General features: G+C 44.2%; 1 protein-coding gene across 1 annotated transcript; it reads left to right on the forward strand.

Moving 5' to 3' along the window:
- The first annotated feature begins 12,210 nt into the window (after nucleotides 1-12,210).
- Nucleotides 12,211-13,798, forward strand: LOC131323712 (uncharacterized). The gene is made up of 2 exons (XM_058355559.1): nucleotides 12,211-12,406; nucleotides 13,290-13,798. Exons 1-2 carry the CDS (start codon nucleotides 12,211-12,213, stop codon nucleotides 13,796-13,798), a joined length of 705 nt encoding a protein of 234 aa, XP_058211542.1.
- Nucleotides 13,799-17,848: the final 4,050 nt, after the last annotated feature.

A 17,848-nucleotide genomic window follows, 5' to 3' on the forward strand; every position in this document is an offset into this window, starting at 1 on the left:
ATCAATCTGCATTCCCCTATCATAGAGGATTTCGTACCTTACTCCCTTGTTCTTCAGAATAGGGTTTTTCGTGACCTCTTTTATCTATCTACTTCTTTGTACCCATGATTCTCTGTTGGAACCCTAATGTCAGAGGGTTTTATTAACTTTTCATCGATTCTTAACGCTGAAGAGTCGACTGTAGAAGAAGAGGTCTCGATGCGTCGTCGTAGTGGTTTTAGGGCTTCAGTTGATTTGGGCCAGTCGAGTAACCTTAGGGTTTCTTCCCCGCCAGTTAGTCCTCTGAGGGGGTCCCGTGGGTGCCCTTCTTTTTCTGCTTCAACCATTGCGTCGACAGTTACAAATGAGGAACTGGCCATCCTTCGAGTCCGGTATTCGATTCCTTCTTCTATTATTCTTAGGAAACCTTCTGAATTCGAGCGGGCCTGCTCCAATATTAAGAACGAAACATGTCTATATGTTGGGGCTCTAGAAGGAGGTCTACGGTTGCCCTTCTTTGCTGTGGCTAGGGAAGTGTTAAGTTTTTTAGGTTTAGCTCCAGGCCAAATTGTTCCTAATTCTTGGCGTCTATTGATTGGCTGTGCCGCCCTTTGGGGAGCTATGTCGGATGGTCTCACTCCCCTATGCAAAGGTCCATTCCTCAATCAATTCTCTATAAAGGAAGCCCCTAGGGGCACTGGGTGGAATTATTTTTCCAAGAGGCCTGGCGGAGGAGAGTTAATTATTGATCTTCCTAGCGTTCATAAGAACTAGAAGGATAAATTCTTTTTTGTTGGGGGTGATGGATGGGAGCTCCCGAGCTGGGAGGTTAGATCCTATACGTAGCGCATTCCATGTAAATGGGGGGTTCCCATTACCAGTTGTAAGCCATAGCTCTTTCTTTATTTTTGAGTTCCATGGAATGTTCTTTACCCTTAATGGTTTCCATTCTTATCCCTTCACAGCTCGTGCCCATTCCCTTTGACCTCGGCTATTGAGGCAGAGCTTAGATTAGCCCAAGACTATGAATTTCATAGCTGGGGGTTGCTTGTAACACCAGAGTCTTTGGCTACTTACTTATTGGGCCCAGAGACATCTCGTGAGGCCTTAGCCCTTTCCAGAGGTATTTTATGTCTCCATTTTGGTGTTTTATTGTTTGCTGACCTTCTCATTGTTTCCATTTCTTTTTCTTTTCAGAAGAAGGGGGTGAGGTGAAGAGATGGCACCAAAGATGGATAAAGCCTTACTGGCCCAATTGAAAGCTGAGAGGGTCAAATTGTCGTCTGGGGCCGTGGCTCCAAAAAGGAAAAGCTCCCGTCTCCAGAAGGAGCTGAATGTTGATAGTTTCTTGGATGCTGACCTTCCCACTTCTGACTTGCTGGTGAGCATATTGTTAATGAAGATGCTGAGAAATTAAAGAGAAAAGCAAAGGGCACAGTAGTGGGAAGTACTCCTTCTGCAAAGAAGTTGAAGGTCTCTGTTGGTCCTTCTATTTTGGGTAATTGTCAGGAAGCTCTTGAGCGTGTTTTTGGGTTGCTTTATGCAACTGATAAAGAACTGATGGTGGAGATGTCCCTCCAAGCGGTTGGGGAGCGAATGTTAGTTGAGTTAGCCATGGTATGCTCCCTTTCTTTGCCTCATCATTTTATGATCCATTGCTTTCTTTTCTGACTCTTCTTTTGTTCTGGCAGGCTACGGCCCGTGGTTGATATCTTACCTCTCAGAGCCATAGCTTGGGCAAGCAGGTGTTACCCTTACGGAGGCCAACTTTAAACTTACAAAACAGGGCGCTTCCATGACTGCAGAGCTTCAGAAGGCTACAACCGAGAGAGATGCTGCTTTGAAGCTGAAAAAAGAGCTAGAGGTGGAGAGAGATACTGCCGTGGCAGCTGCTCGAGGTTTGGAGCAGAAGATTTCTGAATGGGACGTGGAGATGGAGAAATATAGGGCCATGAGCTAGGGGATGCTTGAGAAGGTGAAGAATGTTCGAAGGGAAGCCATTGAACTCTTCCTACAGTGCCCTGAGTACCGTCAGGACATAACCCAGCAATATTTTGATGGGTTCGAAGCCATGAGGAGCCGAGCCGCCTTAGCTTTTCCAAATTTGGATTTTTCCAAATTCGAAGTTGATGACGAAAAGGGGCCTTCTAGCTTTGACGAGGGACGAAAGGAGGAAGAGGAGGGTGATGATGCAGCGTCGAAAGACACATCCGTTTCAAGTTCATCAATTGTATCCCTTCTCCAATCTCCAGAGAAAGTCTTTCTTCCTCTCGAATCTCCAATTTCAGTAGTAACACTTCATGACCTATCATTTGGTGATGGGCAGTCTGGTGATGGGCAGGCTGTTGACAGTCCTACCTTGGGACTTTGAAACTTTAAATTCATTTGGGTCTATAACTAAACACCTTTCAATACTTTCGTATTTTTGACTGTGTTTCTTTGGGAGTGGCCGTTAGGTTTGGCCTTAACTCTTGACTGGTTAGGCGACCTTGAAAACTTTATTTGATGGTTGCTGGTGATGATCTTAATGAGATCATTTTTTGGAGCCTGTTAGAGGCTATTTCACTTTAGATGACAGGTACAGGTGGAATGAAAGAATGCTTTCACTTTGTGCTATGGTAATTCCATATAGTCTTTGTGTTCTTTTGCTTGCTTTTGCAGATTCATGTGCCTGTTAAGCTAGGAATTCTGTTTAAATCCTTACTTTTTTTGTTGCATAGATATACTACGTCTTACTCCCCTAAGTGTGTTCATCGTTTGTGCTCAAACAATGGAGACGCTTATTTGATTTCCCTTGGGATACCAATTGGGTGAGTTATAATTCTGTAGAGTGCATAGCTGTGCTACGTTTATGAGTTGAGCTCTTTATTTTGCATAGCTGTGCTACATTCGTGAGCTTGGATATTATTCCTGAGCTCTTTATTTGGCATAGCTGTGCTACGTCGATGAGCTTGGGTATCCTAAGCTCTTCATTTTGCATAGCTGTGCTACGTCGAGGAGCTTGGATATTATTCCTGAGCTCTTTATTTTGCATAGCTGTGCTACGTCTATGAGCTTGGGTATTATTCCTAAGCTCTTTATTTTGCATAGCTGTGCTACGTCGATGAGCTTGGATATTATTCTTGAGTTCTTTATTTTGCATAGCTGTGCTACATCTATGAGCTTGGGTATTATTCCTAAGCTCTTCATTTTGCATAGCTGTGCTACGTCGAGGAGCTTGGATATTATTCCTGAGCTCTTTATTTTGCATAGCTGTGCTACGTCGAATTAATTACGTGCTTGTAGCATACCAGACTTGCCCTTGGGGTTTTAAATTTGTTGCTTTAATTTGAAAGCAGTCGTTTCAACTGCCCGAGGTAATCGGATGTTTAACTTCCCATTATTCTAAGCAGTTTGAGGTGGCGGTTTTACCCACAGCTTTGATTATGATCATGCTAATTGGTTCAGCAAGCGGTTAATGAACCATCTAACTTTTGCTATAAATACCAATAAGTCTCAGAGATTACTCTTCATTCCATAATCAATTCTCACGTCGTGATGGCGAACGAAGAGCAAATCTCTGACTTGCGTCAAGAACTGCAACACCTGAAGGCAACCATTGATGGGTTGGCTTCGAAGATGGAGGCCATGGTAGAATCTATTTCTATCATGGAGAAGACGGTCCGCATGGTGCTGATAGCCAATTGGGACTAGTTGGAAGCTTTCCGAGGGCAACTGGCGCCTCCTATTCCTCCCCACCAAGGGAGGGAGGTAGTGACTAGGTTGTAACTTTGTGGGTTTTACCCACAAAGTTTTTATGTAAAAAGCTATCCACACCCCTTAGGGTGTTGATTTATTAATAAAATTTGAGTTTTATTTTTCTGCTTCTCTTTTCTAATTATGCCTACATGAGGAAAAGCAAACAATTGTCCCTCGTGGGGAGTTTTATTGGCCTCATGGGCTCATAAGTAGAACACGTGGTCCTAAAAACATCTTTGATGCTAAAGCTTTATTGAAAACTAAAAGTTTCCTAAAAATAGAAATGAAACTTCTAAAAAACAGAAATAAACTTCAATTGTAAGCACCTACTTGTAATACTTCTTGAGACGCTCTGCATTCCATGAGTTTGGTAGCTCTTTTCCCCTTAGGGTTGCGAGCCTGTATGCACCAGCTTTGACATGGTGTAAGACCTGATAGGGGCCTTCCCAATTTGGGCCAAGCTTGCCCACCTTCCTTCTGGTGGGATCTACTTTCCTTAGAACTAGATCACCAGTACGAAAGCTTCTTGGCCTAACTTGTGCTTCATGGTACTTGACCATTCTTTGCTGGTAGACGGCCATTTTGGCCATTGCTGTTTCCTTTGTTTCTTCCAAGAGGTATAGCTCAGCCCTGAGATCTTCCTGGTCTTCTTGGTGGTCGATGCTTGCGGTCCTGTAGTTGAGGAGTTCCACTTCAATGGGGACTACTGCTTCTGCCCCAAATGCAAGAGAATATGGAGTTTCTCCAGTTGCAGTTCGAGGTGTTGTTCGATATGCCCATAGCACATTATAAAGTTTGTCTGGCCAGGTTCCTTTGGCCTCTCGCAGCCTCTTCTTAATCCCCTTTTTGATGGTTCAATTCGTAACTTCGACCTGCCCATTAGCTTTTGGATGAGCCTTAGAGGCATAATACACATGTATTCCCTTAGAAATACAGTATGCTTTAAACTGGGCATTGTCAAATTGTTTCCCTCGATCCGTAATTATGACTCGTGGCAATCCAAATCGGCTAATAATTAACTTCCACAAAAAGTCAATCGTAACCTCCGCTGTGATTGTGGCCAGTGCCTTAGCTTCGACCCACTTTGTAAAGTAATCCACAGCTATTATGGCATACTGGACCTGGCCCGCTACCATGGGAAGCGGGCTCATCAGGTCTAATCCCCATTGGGCGAATGGCCAAGGTCCTTTCATTGGGGTTAAAACTGCAGGTGATCCGTGTATGATATTTGCAAAGCGTTGACACTTTTCACATTTTCGGACCATAGAGTTGCAATCCTTTTGCATGCTGGGCCAGTAGTATCCCAACCTGAGGAGTTTGTAGGCTAACATGCGGCCACCTTGGTGATCCCCACATACTCCTTAGTGGACCTCTTCCATAGCTTGTGTAGACTCCGTCGTGGTCAGACATCTTAGGTAGGGTAATGAGAAACTTCTTCTACATAGCACATCTCCCATGATCAGGTACTTTGCAGCTCTGATCTTGAGCTGCCTAGCTTTGACCTTATCGTCTGGTAGTGCCCCATTAGTTATGTAATCAACTATGGGATCTGTCCATGAGTCACTGTAATTGATAGCTTGAACTTGTATTTCTGGGGAGAAGATATTTGGCAACTCTAAGTATCTTATAGATGTATTCCATGGAATAGCATCCTCTTTGGTCGTGGCCAGCTTTGCCAAATAATCTGCTTCATTGTTTTCCTCCCTTGGGATTCTGACAATATTGAAGCTTTGCAGTTTCGCAACTTGGGCCTTCACTCTATCCACATACTTCTACATTACTTCTTCCTTGACGGTGTATTCTCCGAGGACTTGTCCCACGACCAGCTGTGAATCGCTTTTGGCCAGCACATGGTTAGCTCCAACAGCACTTGCCAGTTCCAGTCCAACCACTAGGGCTTCATATTCGGCCTCATTGTTGGTTGTCTTGAACTCAAACCTAAGCGCTTAGCTAAGGCGTTGCCCTTTCGGAGATGTTAGAATTAAACCAGTTCCGCTTGCTTCTCTGGTTGTTGATCTGTCAACCTGAAGGACCCAAGGTTTGGGTTCTTCTTTGGGGAGCTCCTCTGGCTCTGGATATGTGTATTCTGCAAGGAAATTTGCCAGCACCTGTGCCTTGATGGCAGTTCGAGGCTTATACTCTATATCAAATTCGCCAAGCTCTATTGACCACTGAATTAGCCGCCCTGATGTCTCTGGGGAGTGGAGAATTCTTCGAAGTGGTTGGTTTGTTAGCACTTTGATTGGATAAGCTTGGAAGTATGGCTGTGGCCTTTTGGCTGCTATCACCATTGCAAAGGCTATTTTTTCAGCTCTGGGGTATCTTAATTCAGCTCTCCGCAGTGCCCTGCTGGTATAGTACACTGGGAGTTGGGTTCCTTGCTCTTCTCGAAACAAAACCGTGCTGACGGCTTGAGGGGAGACAGCTAAGTACAGGAATAGATTCTCTCCATCTTGGGTCCTACTCAGCAGCGGTGGTGATGCTAAATACTCTTTCAGTTGGGTGAAAGCTATTTCCGCCGTGGTTGTCCATTCAAAGGCCTTTTTCAGAACCTTAAAGAATGTTTGACACTTATCAGTTGCTCGTGAGATAAACCTGCTTAAAGCTGCAACTCGTCCTGTGAGCTTTTGGACCTCCTTGATATTCCGTGGTGAACGCAGGGCGAGTATAGCCTGAATCTTTTCAGGATTTGCCTCGATCCCTCTTTGAGACACTTTGAAACCTAAGAACTTCCATGACAAGATTCCAAAAGCACATTTTGTTGAGTTAAGCTTCATTCTGTATTTTCTGAGAACCTGGAAGGTTTCTTCCAAATCCGCAACATGGTTATGTGCCTTAGCACTTTTAACCAGCATGTCATCCATGTATACTTCTACGTTGCGTCCGATTTGTTGCTTGAACATCCTGTTAACCAACCTCTGGGATGTCGCCCCTGCATTCTTGAGACCGAAGGGCATTACTTTGTAGCAATATAATCCCCTGTCGGTGATAAATGAGGTTTTTTCTTGATCTCCTTCATGCATTTGGATTTGATTATATCCTGAAAATGCATCCATAAAGCTAAGGAGTTCATGTCCAGCAGTAGAATCTACCAATGAATCAATCCTTGGGAGAGGAAAGCTATCCTTTGGACATGCTTTATTGAGGTTGGTGAAATCTACACACATTCTCCATTTGCCGTTAGCTTTCTTCACCATGACCACGTTGGCTAGCCAGTCGGGGTAAAGAATTTCACGGATGGACCCTGCTTGTATGAGCTTATCTACTTCCTTGGCTGTAGCTTCATTTCGTTCCGGAGCAATGGTTCTTTTCTTCTGCTTAACAGGACGCACTGTGGGGTTAACGTTCAGCCTGTGAGATATGACCCTTGGGTCAATTCCAGGGATGTCTTAGTGGGACCACGCAAAAACGTCTTTATTCTTTCTTAGGAATTGCAGTAGATTTGACTTTGCAGCCGTGCTCAATCCTGTTCCAATTCTCACTATCTTTCCTGGTTGCCATGGCTCCAGAAGTTCTTCTACAAGCTCTTCTACGGGTTCTCCATGTTGGAGCTTTTCTTCATCCCGAGTGTCGAGACTCTCTATGTTCATGGTGATGTTAGCTCCTCTGAGTGAAGTAACATAACATTCCCGTGCTGCTTTCTGATCTCCTCTGACACAGGTAACTCCTTCTGACGTTGGGAATTTTATCATCAAATGGTACGTGGAGATTGTTGCCCCAATTTTGTTCAAAGTCGTCCTTCCTAGGATTGCATTATATGCCGAGGGGTAGTCGACTACTATGAAATCAATCATACGCGTAATCTGACTTCTCTCATATTCCATAGTAATTGGTAGTGCTATCTGACCAGCTGGGTAAACAGGTGTACCTGCAAACCCAATTAGCGGTGAAGTCATAGGCCTTAGCCTTTCTCGTCCAACCTTTAATTGGTCATATGCATAGAGGTAGAGTATATTGGTTGAGCTTCCGCTGTCGATCAACACTCTTCGTGTGAGGTAGTTTGCCACGACAATGGTTATAACCAGAGGGTCGTCATGGGGAATTTGAATTCCTTTGACATCTTCTTCTGAGAATATTATGGGTATTTCCTCTTTTCTCTGAAATTTACTTGGTCGGCTAATTGTGTTAACCTCCAAATGTTCCTCTGTCCTCAGTTTTCTTAGATGCGCCTTCCTAGCATTGCTGGATTCTCCACCTCCAGCAAATTCTCCATGGATGACCTTGATATCTCCAATGGGACCTGATCGGGGGGTAGTGCCGTCTCTACCCTCTTTGTTTGTGTTTTCCTTCCTGGGTTGTTTCTAGTGCTTCTTTGTTACAAAACGCTAAAGTCTCCCTTTTTGAATTAGATCCTCAATCTGTTGTTTCAAGTCAATGCAGTCATATGTGTTGAGTCCGTGGTCTCTGTGAAACCTGCAGTATTTATCCCGAGCTCTCCTACTAGGATCGGTTCTCAGCTTACCAGGCCACTTGAGGTCTGGATTGTCTTGCAGATTACTGAGGATTTGCTCTGCCGTGGCTATGAGCGGAGTAAACTGCTTGTACTTTCCTTAGGGCGGCCCTCCGGCTACTCCTTTCTTCAGAGATGACCTTGAGTCCACCTTTTTTTTTTTGGTTCATGTCTTAACTTGCGGACAGCTTCTCTCCTCCTCTTGTCTGTTGGAGGGAATTCGTCAATCTGTGATGGTCCTGTTTGAGGATCAAAACCATCACGTGTATGCCTTGTGTAGACAGCTTCTTCTGCGTTCATGTGCTTCTGAGCTCCGAGCATGAGCTCCGCCATGGTTTTTGGTGGCTCTTGAGACACAAGGTATAGGAATTGTCTTGAATACAACCCAGCAATATATGTAGTTATGCTCACGTTATCATCGGCTTCATCTATTTGGACCACCTATTTATTAAACCTGGTGGTGTATTCTCTTAATGATTCCCACCTTCCTTGTTTCACCGTCAAGAGATGCGTTGCTGGTTTGCCGTAGCGCTGGCCAGCAATGAAGTAACTTACAAAGCTTGTGCTAAGCTCTTTGAAGCTACGTATACTTCCCGGTGGGAGCTTGTTGAACCATGCTCGGGCACTTCCCTTGAGGGTAACTAGGAACGCCCGACACATTACCTCGTCTGGCACTGCTTGTAGATGCATCAAGGATTTATATGTTTTCAGATGATCTAACGGGTCCGTGGAGCCATTAAATGTTTCCAATTGGGGCATTTTAAACTTCCTTAGAAGAAGACGCCCCATGACTTCAGGTGTAAAAGATGAATCCCTGTTTTGCACCAACTCCTTTACCGTGGTAGGGGTTTGCCCTTTGACATGCTTCATTAATCCTTCGATCTGGTTTTACATCTTGAGTATCGCCTCCTGCTTGTGGGGCGACTTCTCTAGGGGTGGCTTACTATATTTTCTTCGGTTTTGGCTTTCCTTTTCACTGGATTCGCCTTCCTCCACGTCCTCGTCGTCTCCGTGGCGACTGTTTTGCAATCTCGGGATACTTGGCTCAGAGATTTGCTTTCGTAAGTTCGCGTTTTCCTGCATTACAGTCTGTAACCCTTGAGTTAAAGTTTTTATCTGCTCTTGCATATGGGCAAACGCTTCTGGGGTCATCTGATTACCTCCTGCTGGGTTTGCTGCGGCGGCCTTGGCAGCTTCTGCTGCCTTAGCAGCCTTTTCGGCGACGGCAGCGGCCCTAGCGGCTTTTGCTGCTTTGGTTACTTCGGCTGCCTTGGCAGTTTTGGTAGCAGCGGCGGCCTTTGCGGCGTCATCGATACCCGTTCGTTCAGGATCTGAAGCCGTTGTCGTTCTGTTTGATCGGGTCTCTACCATACAAAGCCGTTCACCGTAAGGAAAAAGTCGCTTCCCATAGACGGCGCCAGCTGATGAAGCAGCTTTGATGACAGCTCCGACCTAGACCTGCAAAACAAAGCTGATAACTTGTGTAGGGGGATGAAAACAATTGATGTTTCAGATCACCTTGGATTGCAACGGCTTATTCGTGCCTCTTCACCGGAACCCTAATTCGTCGTCGAAACCCTAATCTGCAAAATAGACAGGGGGTGAGTGCACCTTTGCCTCTCATGGCAAAGGCCCTCTGATGCCAAAGTTAGTATCACGTACTAGCAATCAAACCCTAATTATCAGTAGGAAAGCAATTAGAAAGCAATGTATTGCGTACCTTTTTCCTCTAGGTTTACCTCATATTTATAGATTTGTGTATGCTTGTTGCCCAAGCATCCCTGTTTCCATAGGATTCCCAACTCGTATAGGAAAACCAGGATATCAATGATTCTCGTTTCCTTTATCAGTTTATTAGAAAAGAGTCCTTTTAGGATTCTTTTCCATTACTGGCCGAACATCCCATTCTCGTTGGGTATCTTTTGCAGATCCTAAATACTCGGGATCTCATTCCTTTACTGAATATTACTGTCTCCGGAACCTTCTAGAGCGTCCCTGCCGCCTCAACAAATTCAGGGCAACCTTTTTCTCTGTTCGGCTATCTCATTGCCGAACAGTCCACATGGACCAATGACTTTACATGCATCTGGTCCTCATTGTTTGTACCTTGGACAAATGACTTCACATGTCTTTTGTCTTTATCAGCCGAACAGACTGCATGGATCAATGACTTCCCATATTATTGGTCCATATCGCCGTTCACCACACTGCCCGGCGATAACTCCTGTCATATTTACCACGTGCTCCCAAATACCACGTGTTCGGCTATAAAATGTATCTGTTTGGGAATACCTCCCTACAACTTGAGTCACCGGTGTGGTGGCGTGCCTACCACCCTCAGATGCCTAAGTCAGTAGAATCCTTGTTATTTAGTGAAGGAATTGAGATTCTCTATTGTAGAGTTTGTACCTGGTATTGGAGTTCAACTGCTATATTTATAGGCAATGTAATTGGAGTTTGAGTTCTCGTAGGACTATACCTCGTAGGTTCCGGATCTCCTCTCTGAGGAGTGTGGAGTCCCGTCTTAGCTAGGAGTCTTTGGGATTCTTGCCTTAGCTAGGAATTCCATACCCATCTATGATCATGCATATCTTTGGCATTTTGGGCTTATCTTACCCTTCCTTTATCCCTTAGGATTTATCCTTTTTACCATGGCATCTTTATCGGAATAAGTATATTTCTCGTGTGATACCGTAAACGTCATGCTTCTCGTTGAAGCTAAGGGCCGGAGCTGGTCCTTGGACTTCCTTCAAGCTTTGTCTGGGGGATGGAGCTGGAAGGTTATAGCTCCACTCCCCAAATCCGCAAGTCTGGTAGTGCTGAGCTCCTTAGGTGTGTCCTACTTATCATTTGTTTTTCTTGTTAATAATTTTTACTCTATCTATTGGGTTACTTTGAATAGTTTTATATTTACAGGTATGTGTTCGCCGTTGGGAGCAAAAGGGTATAAACTTGGCAAACAAGTAAGCTTCAAATAAAGAACATCTCCGTGGGCGAAGAATTGGGGTACTTAAATGAGATGATTGCCTAGTTTAGGATTACATTTTCTGGAAAGAGAGATTACAATAGTGTTTTTTTTATGAGTGTAATTAGTCCAACTCTTAAATGTAGTTTGTGCTGGAAAATTATTCTTCAAGCGATTGTAATGAATCTTCGGTTGAATTATTTATCTTACATTGAAATTGTATCGCGTTTGGATGTATTTGGTGTTGAATGGAATGCAGATTTTCTGTATGAAAATGCTAGTATATTGGCATTTGTAGTATTTAAAAAAAGAAGAAGCTAAAATTGGCTAAGATAACGTTCAGAAAACGCTATTGTTTGCCTTTAATAGCATTTATTGCATGCTGTAAAAAGAAATAAGATAACAGGCAAAAAACGCTATCAAAGGTACAAAATACAACAGCGGGCAATGGATGCTATAGAAAGTTTTTTAACAGCGGGCAATGAACGCTATAGAAAGTTAAGACTTTTAATTGCATTGGCTAATAAGGCGTTCTCCAGAACGCTATCTATTACCTACTATAGCGTTTTTTGTTGTAGTGACTCCATTAAATTTTCAATGAAATTGTCTATTTAACGTTCCCAAAATTCGGGGCGTTACTACTTGGTATTAGAGCTTTAGGTTCAAAACCTCAGCCATGGGTAGAACCATAAGATAGTTTGACCGTTGCATAAATGTGAATTGAGTTTAAGTTTACCGTACCAAATTGGGTGGAATTCTGACAGAATAATCTTCTGATTGAAGCAAGGTGTGGAAATTGGCAGTACCACCGAGCTGGGAATTCCCGAACAATTGGATGATGACTTAAATCAAGGATCGAATGTGGGACTTAGAAACTCGAAAGTTTTCTTTAGAGTTAATGAAACTCTGTTACTAATTGAGGTTTAAAACTCTTCCCTTGTAGATGAACCACTTGGATCTCCTAGTCGACCTGTTGGTGGGAGCTCGTCAACTCAAAATCGCCATAGAAACCATGGCAACTCAACTAGTGGAGGACCCTGACTTCATTGTTGCTGTACTCGCAGAAAAATGAGATCTCATGAGAGTGCAGCAGAATACCCCTAATCCCGTGGAGGAGGACCCTTGGTTTTCTGAAATGTTACCAATCCTGTATGCCTTATATGGGTTTTTTGGTGCCTTACCCCCGATGGAGAACTTTGAGGTTGGAATTAAGGAGGAAGAAGTCGATGGTAATAAGGATGCCAATGAGGTGACCGAGGAGGAAAACCAGTTAGGTGAAGGAAATCTCGAAGAGGATGAGACCCCAAAAGTAGAGGACGCCAATTAGGCATATCTTAGGTCGACCTAAGAGCAATTATAATCTTTCGAGATGTAGGATGTCGAAAACTAGGATCACTTCTGTCTGTTTAAGAATCACCTAAGCTGTACTCTTCCTATATTATTAATAAAAACCTTATTTCGTTTACTACTTGTCCTTATATGATACATTTAGTATTTAGTCACTATTCACGTACGTGCTTATCCTTGTGTCCCTACTTGCCATTATAGTGGAACTCTATACTTATGATTGTAATTTCCTGCTTATCTCTGAAAGTCTTGCTTTTGTTAAGAGAGTACTGTTGCATACTACTTGATAAACTACTTTCGACTTTTGAAAGAAACACCATTTGCAAAAATAAAATTTGTTTAGGTAGACTAAAACTCCCCCTTTCGATTTTTACTCGTAGATGGCAAACCGACGTAGAGGATTAGGACACGATAATGGAGAATCCTCAAACGCAAACCCCGACCTGGCCCAGATCATGCAAGCGTTCATAACCGCCTTGAATGCTAACCGCCAAAACCAAAACCACAACGACGGACGCATGACCAGAACTCAAGCAATGAATGAGTTCCGCAAACGCCGACCCCTGACCTTTCACGGAGACACCAATCCCGTCGTGGCCGAAACATGGCTAAACGAAGTCAAAATGATCCTTAGAACCCTAGGGATTACCCAGGACGGAGACCGTGTGGCCTTAGCCACATACCAATTGAAGGGAGAAGCCCGTTATTGGTGGGACCTGATGGAAGCAACCCATATCATAGCCACCATGACCTGTGCCAAGTTCGAAACCCTGTTTCTCGACAAGTACTTTCCCACGCTTCTTCGCCTAGCCAAGGAACAGGAGTTCCTGAATCTGAAGCAGGGGACACTGACTGTCACCCAGTACGCAGCCAAATATGAGGAGCTATCCCGTTACGCTCTAAACTCCATACCTACCGAACACAAGAAGGCAAGAAGGTTCGAGTGGGGGCTGACGACAGCTCGGATGGTAGTGGTAGCTCAAGCGTTTACCACCTATGCTGCGGTAGTGAAGTGTGCTCTCCGGCTAAAGAATGAGGAACTGGACTTCAAAACCCGGTGGAGGAAGGCGAATAATAGCATCGGTGGACCGATCCGAACCCAACCCCCCAACAACAACCGTGGACCCTACCCCCATAAACCTTCTAACCCGACTCAAAGCAATCAACCATGGGAGACTGCTACACCAGGACATGGCAAACCTCAGAGGGGAGGTCATGACATAGCCACAATTCAGTGCTACAATTGTCAGGCTATGGGCCACATTAGGCGCAACTGTCCGCAGCCTCAAAGGAGGAGGGATGAGAGCTTTGGAAACTAGAGAACTCAACCATCAGAACAGGCTAGTTTTGGGAAGCAAAACCCTGGGGGCCCATCACAGCAACAAAATGGGCAAAATAAAGAAAAACAGCCCATGGGAACCCAGCAAGGCACTAGAGGGCGCATATTTGCACTACAGATTGAGGAACAAGAACCGGATCCTTCTGTGATCCAAGGTATGCTACTATTATATAATACCTGCGTACAATCCTTGTTTGACTCTGGTGCATCTCATTCGTTTATATCTACTGCTTGCGTAACTACTCTAGCACTAGAAACAGAACCCCTAAGTACGTGTACGGAAGGATCATCACCGTTAGGGGGAAGGATAGCTGTTAGTCTAGTGTGTAGAGGGTGCGAACTAGAAGTAGCCAACTTGCGACTAAATTGCGATCTTAGAGATCAACATGACAGATTTCAACGTAATTCCAGGGATGGACTGGCTATCAGCACATTGAGCGGTCAAAGACTGCCATCAGAAGATGGTGACCGCGTATACCCCCGAAGGGACTCATTTTCAATTTAAGGGGGATAGACAAACGGTGAGCTCGACGACGAAAAGATCCAGGTGGCAGAATCAACTATTTGGATGGCTAGCTAGCCTCCAGTTGGGAGAAGCCGATAGGATGGAAGTGGGATTACCACACATCGTGTGCGAGGACGCCGATATTTTCCCTGAAGAACTTCTTGGCTTACCACCCAAAAGAGAGATAGACTTCTCTATAGAATTCCAACTGGGAAATGGCACCAATCTCTATGGCGCCGTATCGAATGGCCCCAGCTGAGCTAAAGGAGCTCAAGACCCCAATTGCAAGAGCTGTTGGACAAAGGGTTTATCAGGCCGAGTACGTCACCAAGGGGAGCACCTGCACTGTTCGCGAAAAAGAAAGAAGGGACAAATGATGTTGTGTGTGTTGGCACCAATCTCTATGGCACTTGCACTGTTCACGTCACCAAGAGCTGTTGTGTGCGTTCCCATGGGAACCCGAAGCGGCAGAACCATGGTGAGGAATGGCTTGGTTATCCGTGGAGAGGAGCCAATGCAAATTTTGTGTGCCAATGGGAACCTGGTGCGGCGGAACCATTGTGAGGATACTCGGAAGACCGGAACGGCGGAACCGAGGTTGGGTGTGTTAAAACGATTTTGGAAATGTTGATTTGATAAGTGATAAATGGAGACATGGTCCACGACGAGTCGCGTAGGAGAAACTCAGAAAATCATGGATACCAATGTTAGTTTGAATAGTGAATGCGGATGTGTCATTGTTAATTGTTTTGTTAAATACGCATGTACTATGTGGATCTCACTGATTCTATGCCCTATTATGTGTAAGTTATGGGTTAGTGGGTATGGGTTATTCTATTGAGCTTTTGTAGCTCACGGTGTTACCTTTGGTGACCCTAACATATTATATTAGTGGCGACACTGGTATAATGTGTCAGATCTTATAGATGAACAAGGTGAACTCTACACCTTGGAAGCTTTCGGAGCCGAGGAGCTGGCCAAGATGGAGGAACTAGCGGAGCAGTAGATAGAAACCTTAGTTTCCCCTTCCTTTTGTTGAAAAAAGTACTTTTATTAAGATTATGATGTAATATTGAGCCAGACTCCATTAAATTTTCAATGAAATTGTCAATTTAACATTCGCAAAATTCGGGGCGTTACAGACAGTCTGGGGGTGGCCCTTGCTCGTGGTCCTCACATATCCCCCTCGGCGCTTCTTCGGAGCCCCTGGTGGGGATTTATCTCCTCCTTCACCCAACTGGTCCTCTGGTGTGATTTGATCTTCTTCCACGATGGTCGTTTTTCTCAGAGAACTCTTTCGTTTCCCCACAGACGGCGCCAATTGTAGGGGGATGAAAACAATTGATGTTCAGAACAACATCAATATGCAACGGCCACTCGTGCCTCTTCACCGGAACCCTAGTTCGTCGTCGGAACCATAATCTGCATATAGACAAGGGGTGAATGCACCTTTGCCTCTCGTGGCAATAGGCCCTCTGATGCTTAAGTTAGTATCACATACTCAAGAAAAAACCCTAATTATCAGTAGGAAAAATAATACCAATGCAACGTATTGCGTACCTTTTATCTCCAGGTTTACCTCGTATTTATAGATTCATAAATGTTTGCTGCCCAAGTATCCCTGTTGCCCTAGGATTCCTATCTCATATAGGAATCCCGGGATATATAGGACTCTCGTTCCCTTATCAATTCATTACCTTAGTCCTTTTAGGACTCTTTTCCATAACTAGCCGAACATCCCATTCCAGTTGGGTATTTTTCCCAGATCCTACATTCTTGGGATCTCATGCCTTAACAGAATATCACTGTTTCTGGACCCTTCCAGAGTGATCTCCCTACTCCAACACTTGATTGGAGCTTTTCCCTTGTTCGGCTATCGCATTGCCAAACAGACTGCCTGGACCAGTCACTTCACATGCAACTGGTCCTTTATCAATTACCTGTACCAATGTCTTCTCAGAAGCTCTCCTCCTATTTGGCCTTCTCATTGCCGAACAAGTTACTTGGACCAGTGACTTCACATGTCACTGTTCCTTTTTTAGTCTTTTGGTCAAATAACTTCTCATGTCACTGATCCATATCGCCGAATAGACTGCCTTGCACGGTGACTGTTCTGTCTTTATTCAAACCATCTTCTCACAAACCGCCTGCTCGGGTATCAATTGCATCTGATTTTGGAATACCTCCCTACAATATGCATGTTAATCATAGGATTTTGATTATCTATTAATCATTTAGTCTGGTGTGAGGAAGAACATTGGCTGGATCTTCGATCCATCGACCAGTACATTGAACCAAGAGGATCTCTCGGTCGTGACATCCATTTATCAGCCGCGAGATCCATCTCCCTGGGACATCTTGTTTTATTTTGCTTATTCTGATGCATGTTTCAATTACAATCTTGGCTCACTGTTAACTATTTAAAGGCTAATTAATCAGTTTATGTTTTAGAATGACATAGAGCATGTATTAATCTTATGTCAAACAGCTATGGGGCTGTCTCACTACTGAGCAGAGAGGGGTGCCTAACACCTTCTCCTTATTGTACTTTTGGCTCCCATACCCAAAATCTCTATCTGTTTTTCCTAGTTTTTATAAACTAGGAGGCGACTCTATTTTTATGATGACCGCTATCGTGTGGCGATGTTCCTAGCCATGGGAATATCCACGATCTTGGTTTATGAAGTGGAACCAAACAAACACAATCAATCTATATGGCGATGCCCCATTTGGGAGGTGTTTACGATATGGAGCAAAGGAACTTGGCAAGTTCTTGGTTATGATTCAGATTTGTTCCTTCAAGTTTGGCTTGTTCTGCAACTATGCGATTTTAGCTCTCCAACGTTTCACATAGTCGGCGAAGCTTTCCTTGTCACCCATCTTTGTACTTTCTAGCTCCCTCGTGGTCATATTTAGGTCTACATTGAAATCGTACTGGGCAACAAAAGCTGTCCCAATATCCTCCCAGGTGCTCTTCTTAGATGGTTTGAGGGTAAGGAACCATTGTAGTGCTGGTCCAAATATCGACTCATGAAATAATTGTGCCATAGCCTCCTTTTCAATCCCCTGCATGGTGAGAGATCCAATATATTCAGTGATGCCATCGAATTTTGCAAAGTCTATGCCTTTGAACTTTTTTGGCAGTTTGGCATTTGGGAACAAGCATAGTTTGCTCATGTCTATCTCTCATTTTTCAAGCCTTTCGATTTTCTGAACAGACTCCTCTAGCTTACTAATCTTGGCAATGGAGGTAGCCAAGTTAGGATCCGCAGCTGGTGTTTCTTCTTTAGGTTGTTTAGATCGATTATGGGGTAGGCCTAGTCTATAGCTTGTCACTGATCTCTTGCATGGTCTCCATCATCATGAGCATTTCTTTCTACATTGCATTGACAGAAGCCTTGCATTGAGCATCGACATTGGCAATGGACTGCTTGAGATGGGCATTCAAATTTGCCATGTTTTGTCTGATTTCATGCATTCCGTTTGCCCCGTTTGCTTGGTCAGCCATTAGTAAAGGATCCTCGG

Source organism: Rhododendron vialii, chromosome 4a (assembly GCF_030253575.1).
Source record: "Rhododendron vialii isolate Sample 1 chromosome 4a, ASM3025357v1".
Classification (NCBI taxonomy): Eukaryota; Viridiplantae; Streptophyta; class Magnoliopsida; order Ericales; family Ericaceae; genus Rhododendron; species Rhododendron vialii.

Bases quoted from the DNA above. Each gene is read 5' to 3' on its own strand.
- LOC131323712 (XM_058355559.1), top strand. From the start codon at position 12,211: ATGAGAGTGCAGCAGAATACCCCTAATCCCGTGGAGGAGGACCCTTGG. The intron at 12,407-13,289 runs GTGAAGGAAATC...TTCTTCGCCTAG, and splicing joins CGAGGAGGAAAACCAGTTAG to CCAAGGAACAGGAGTTCCTG.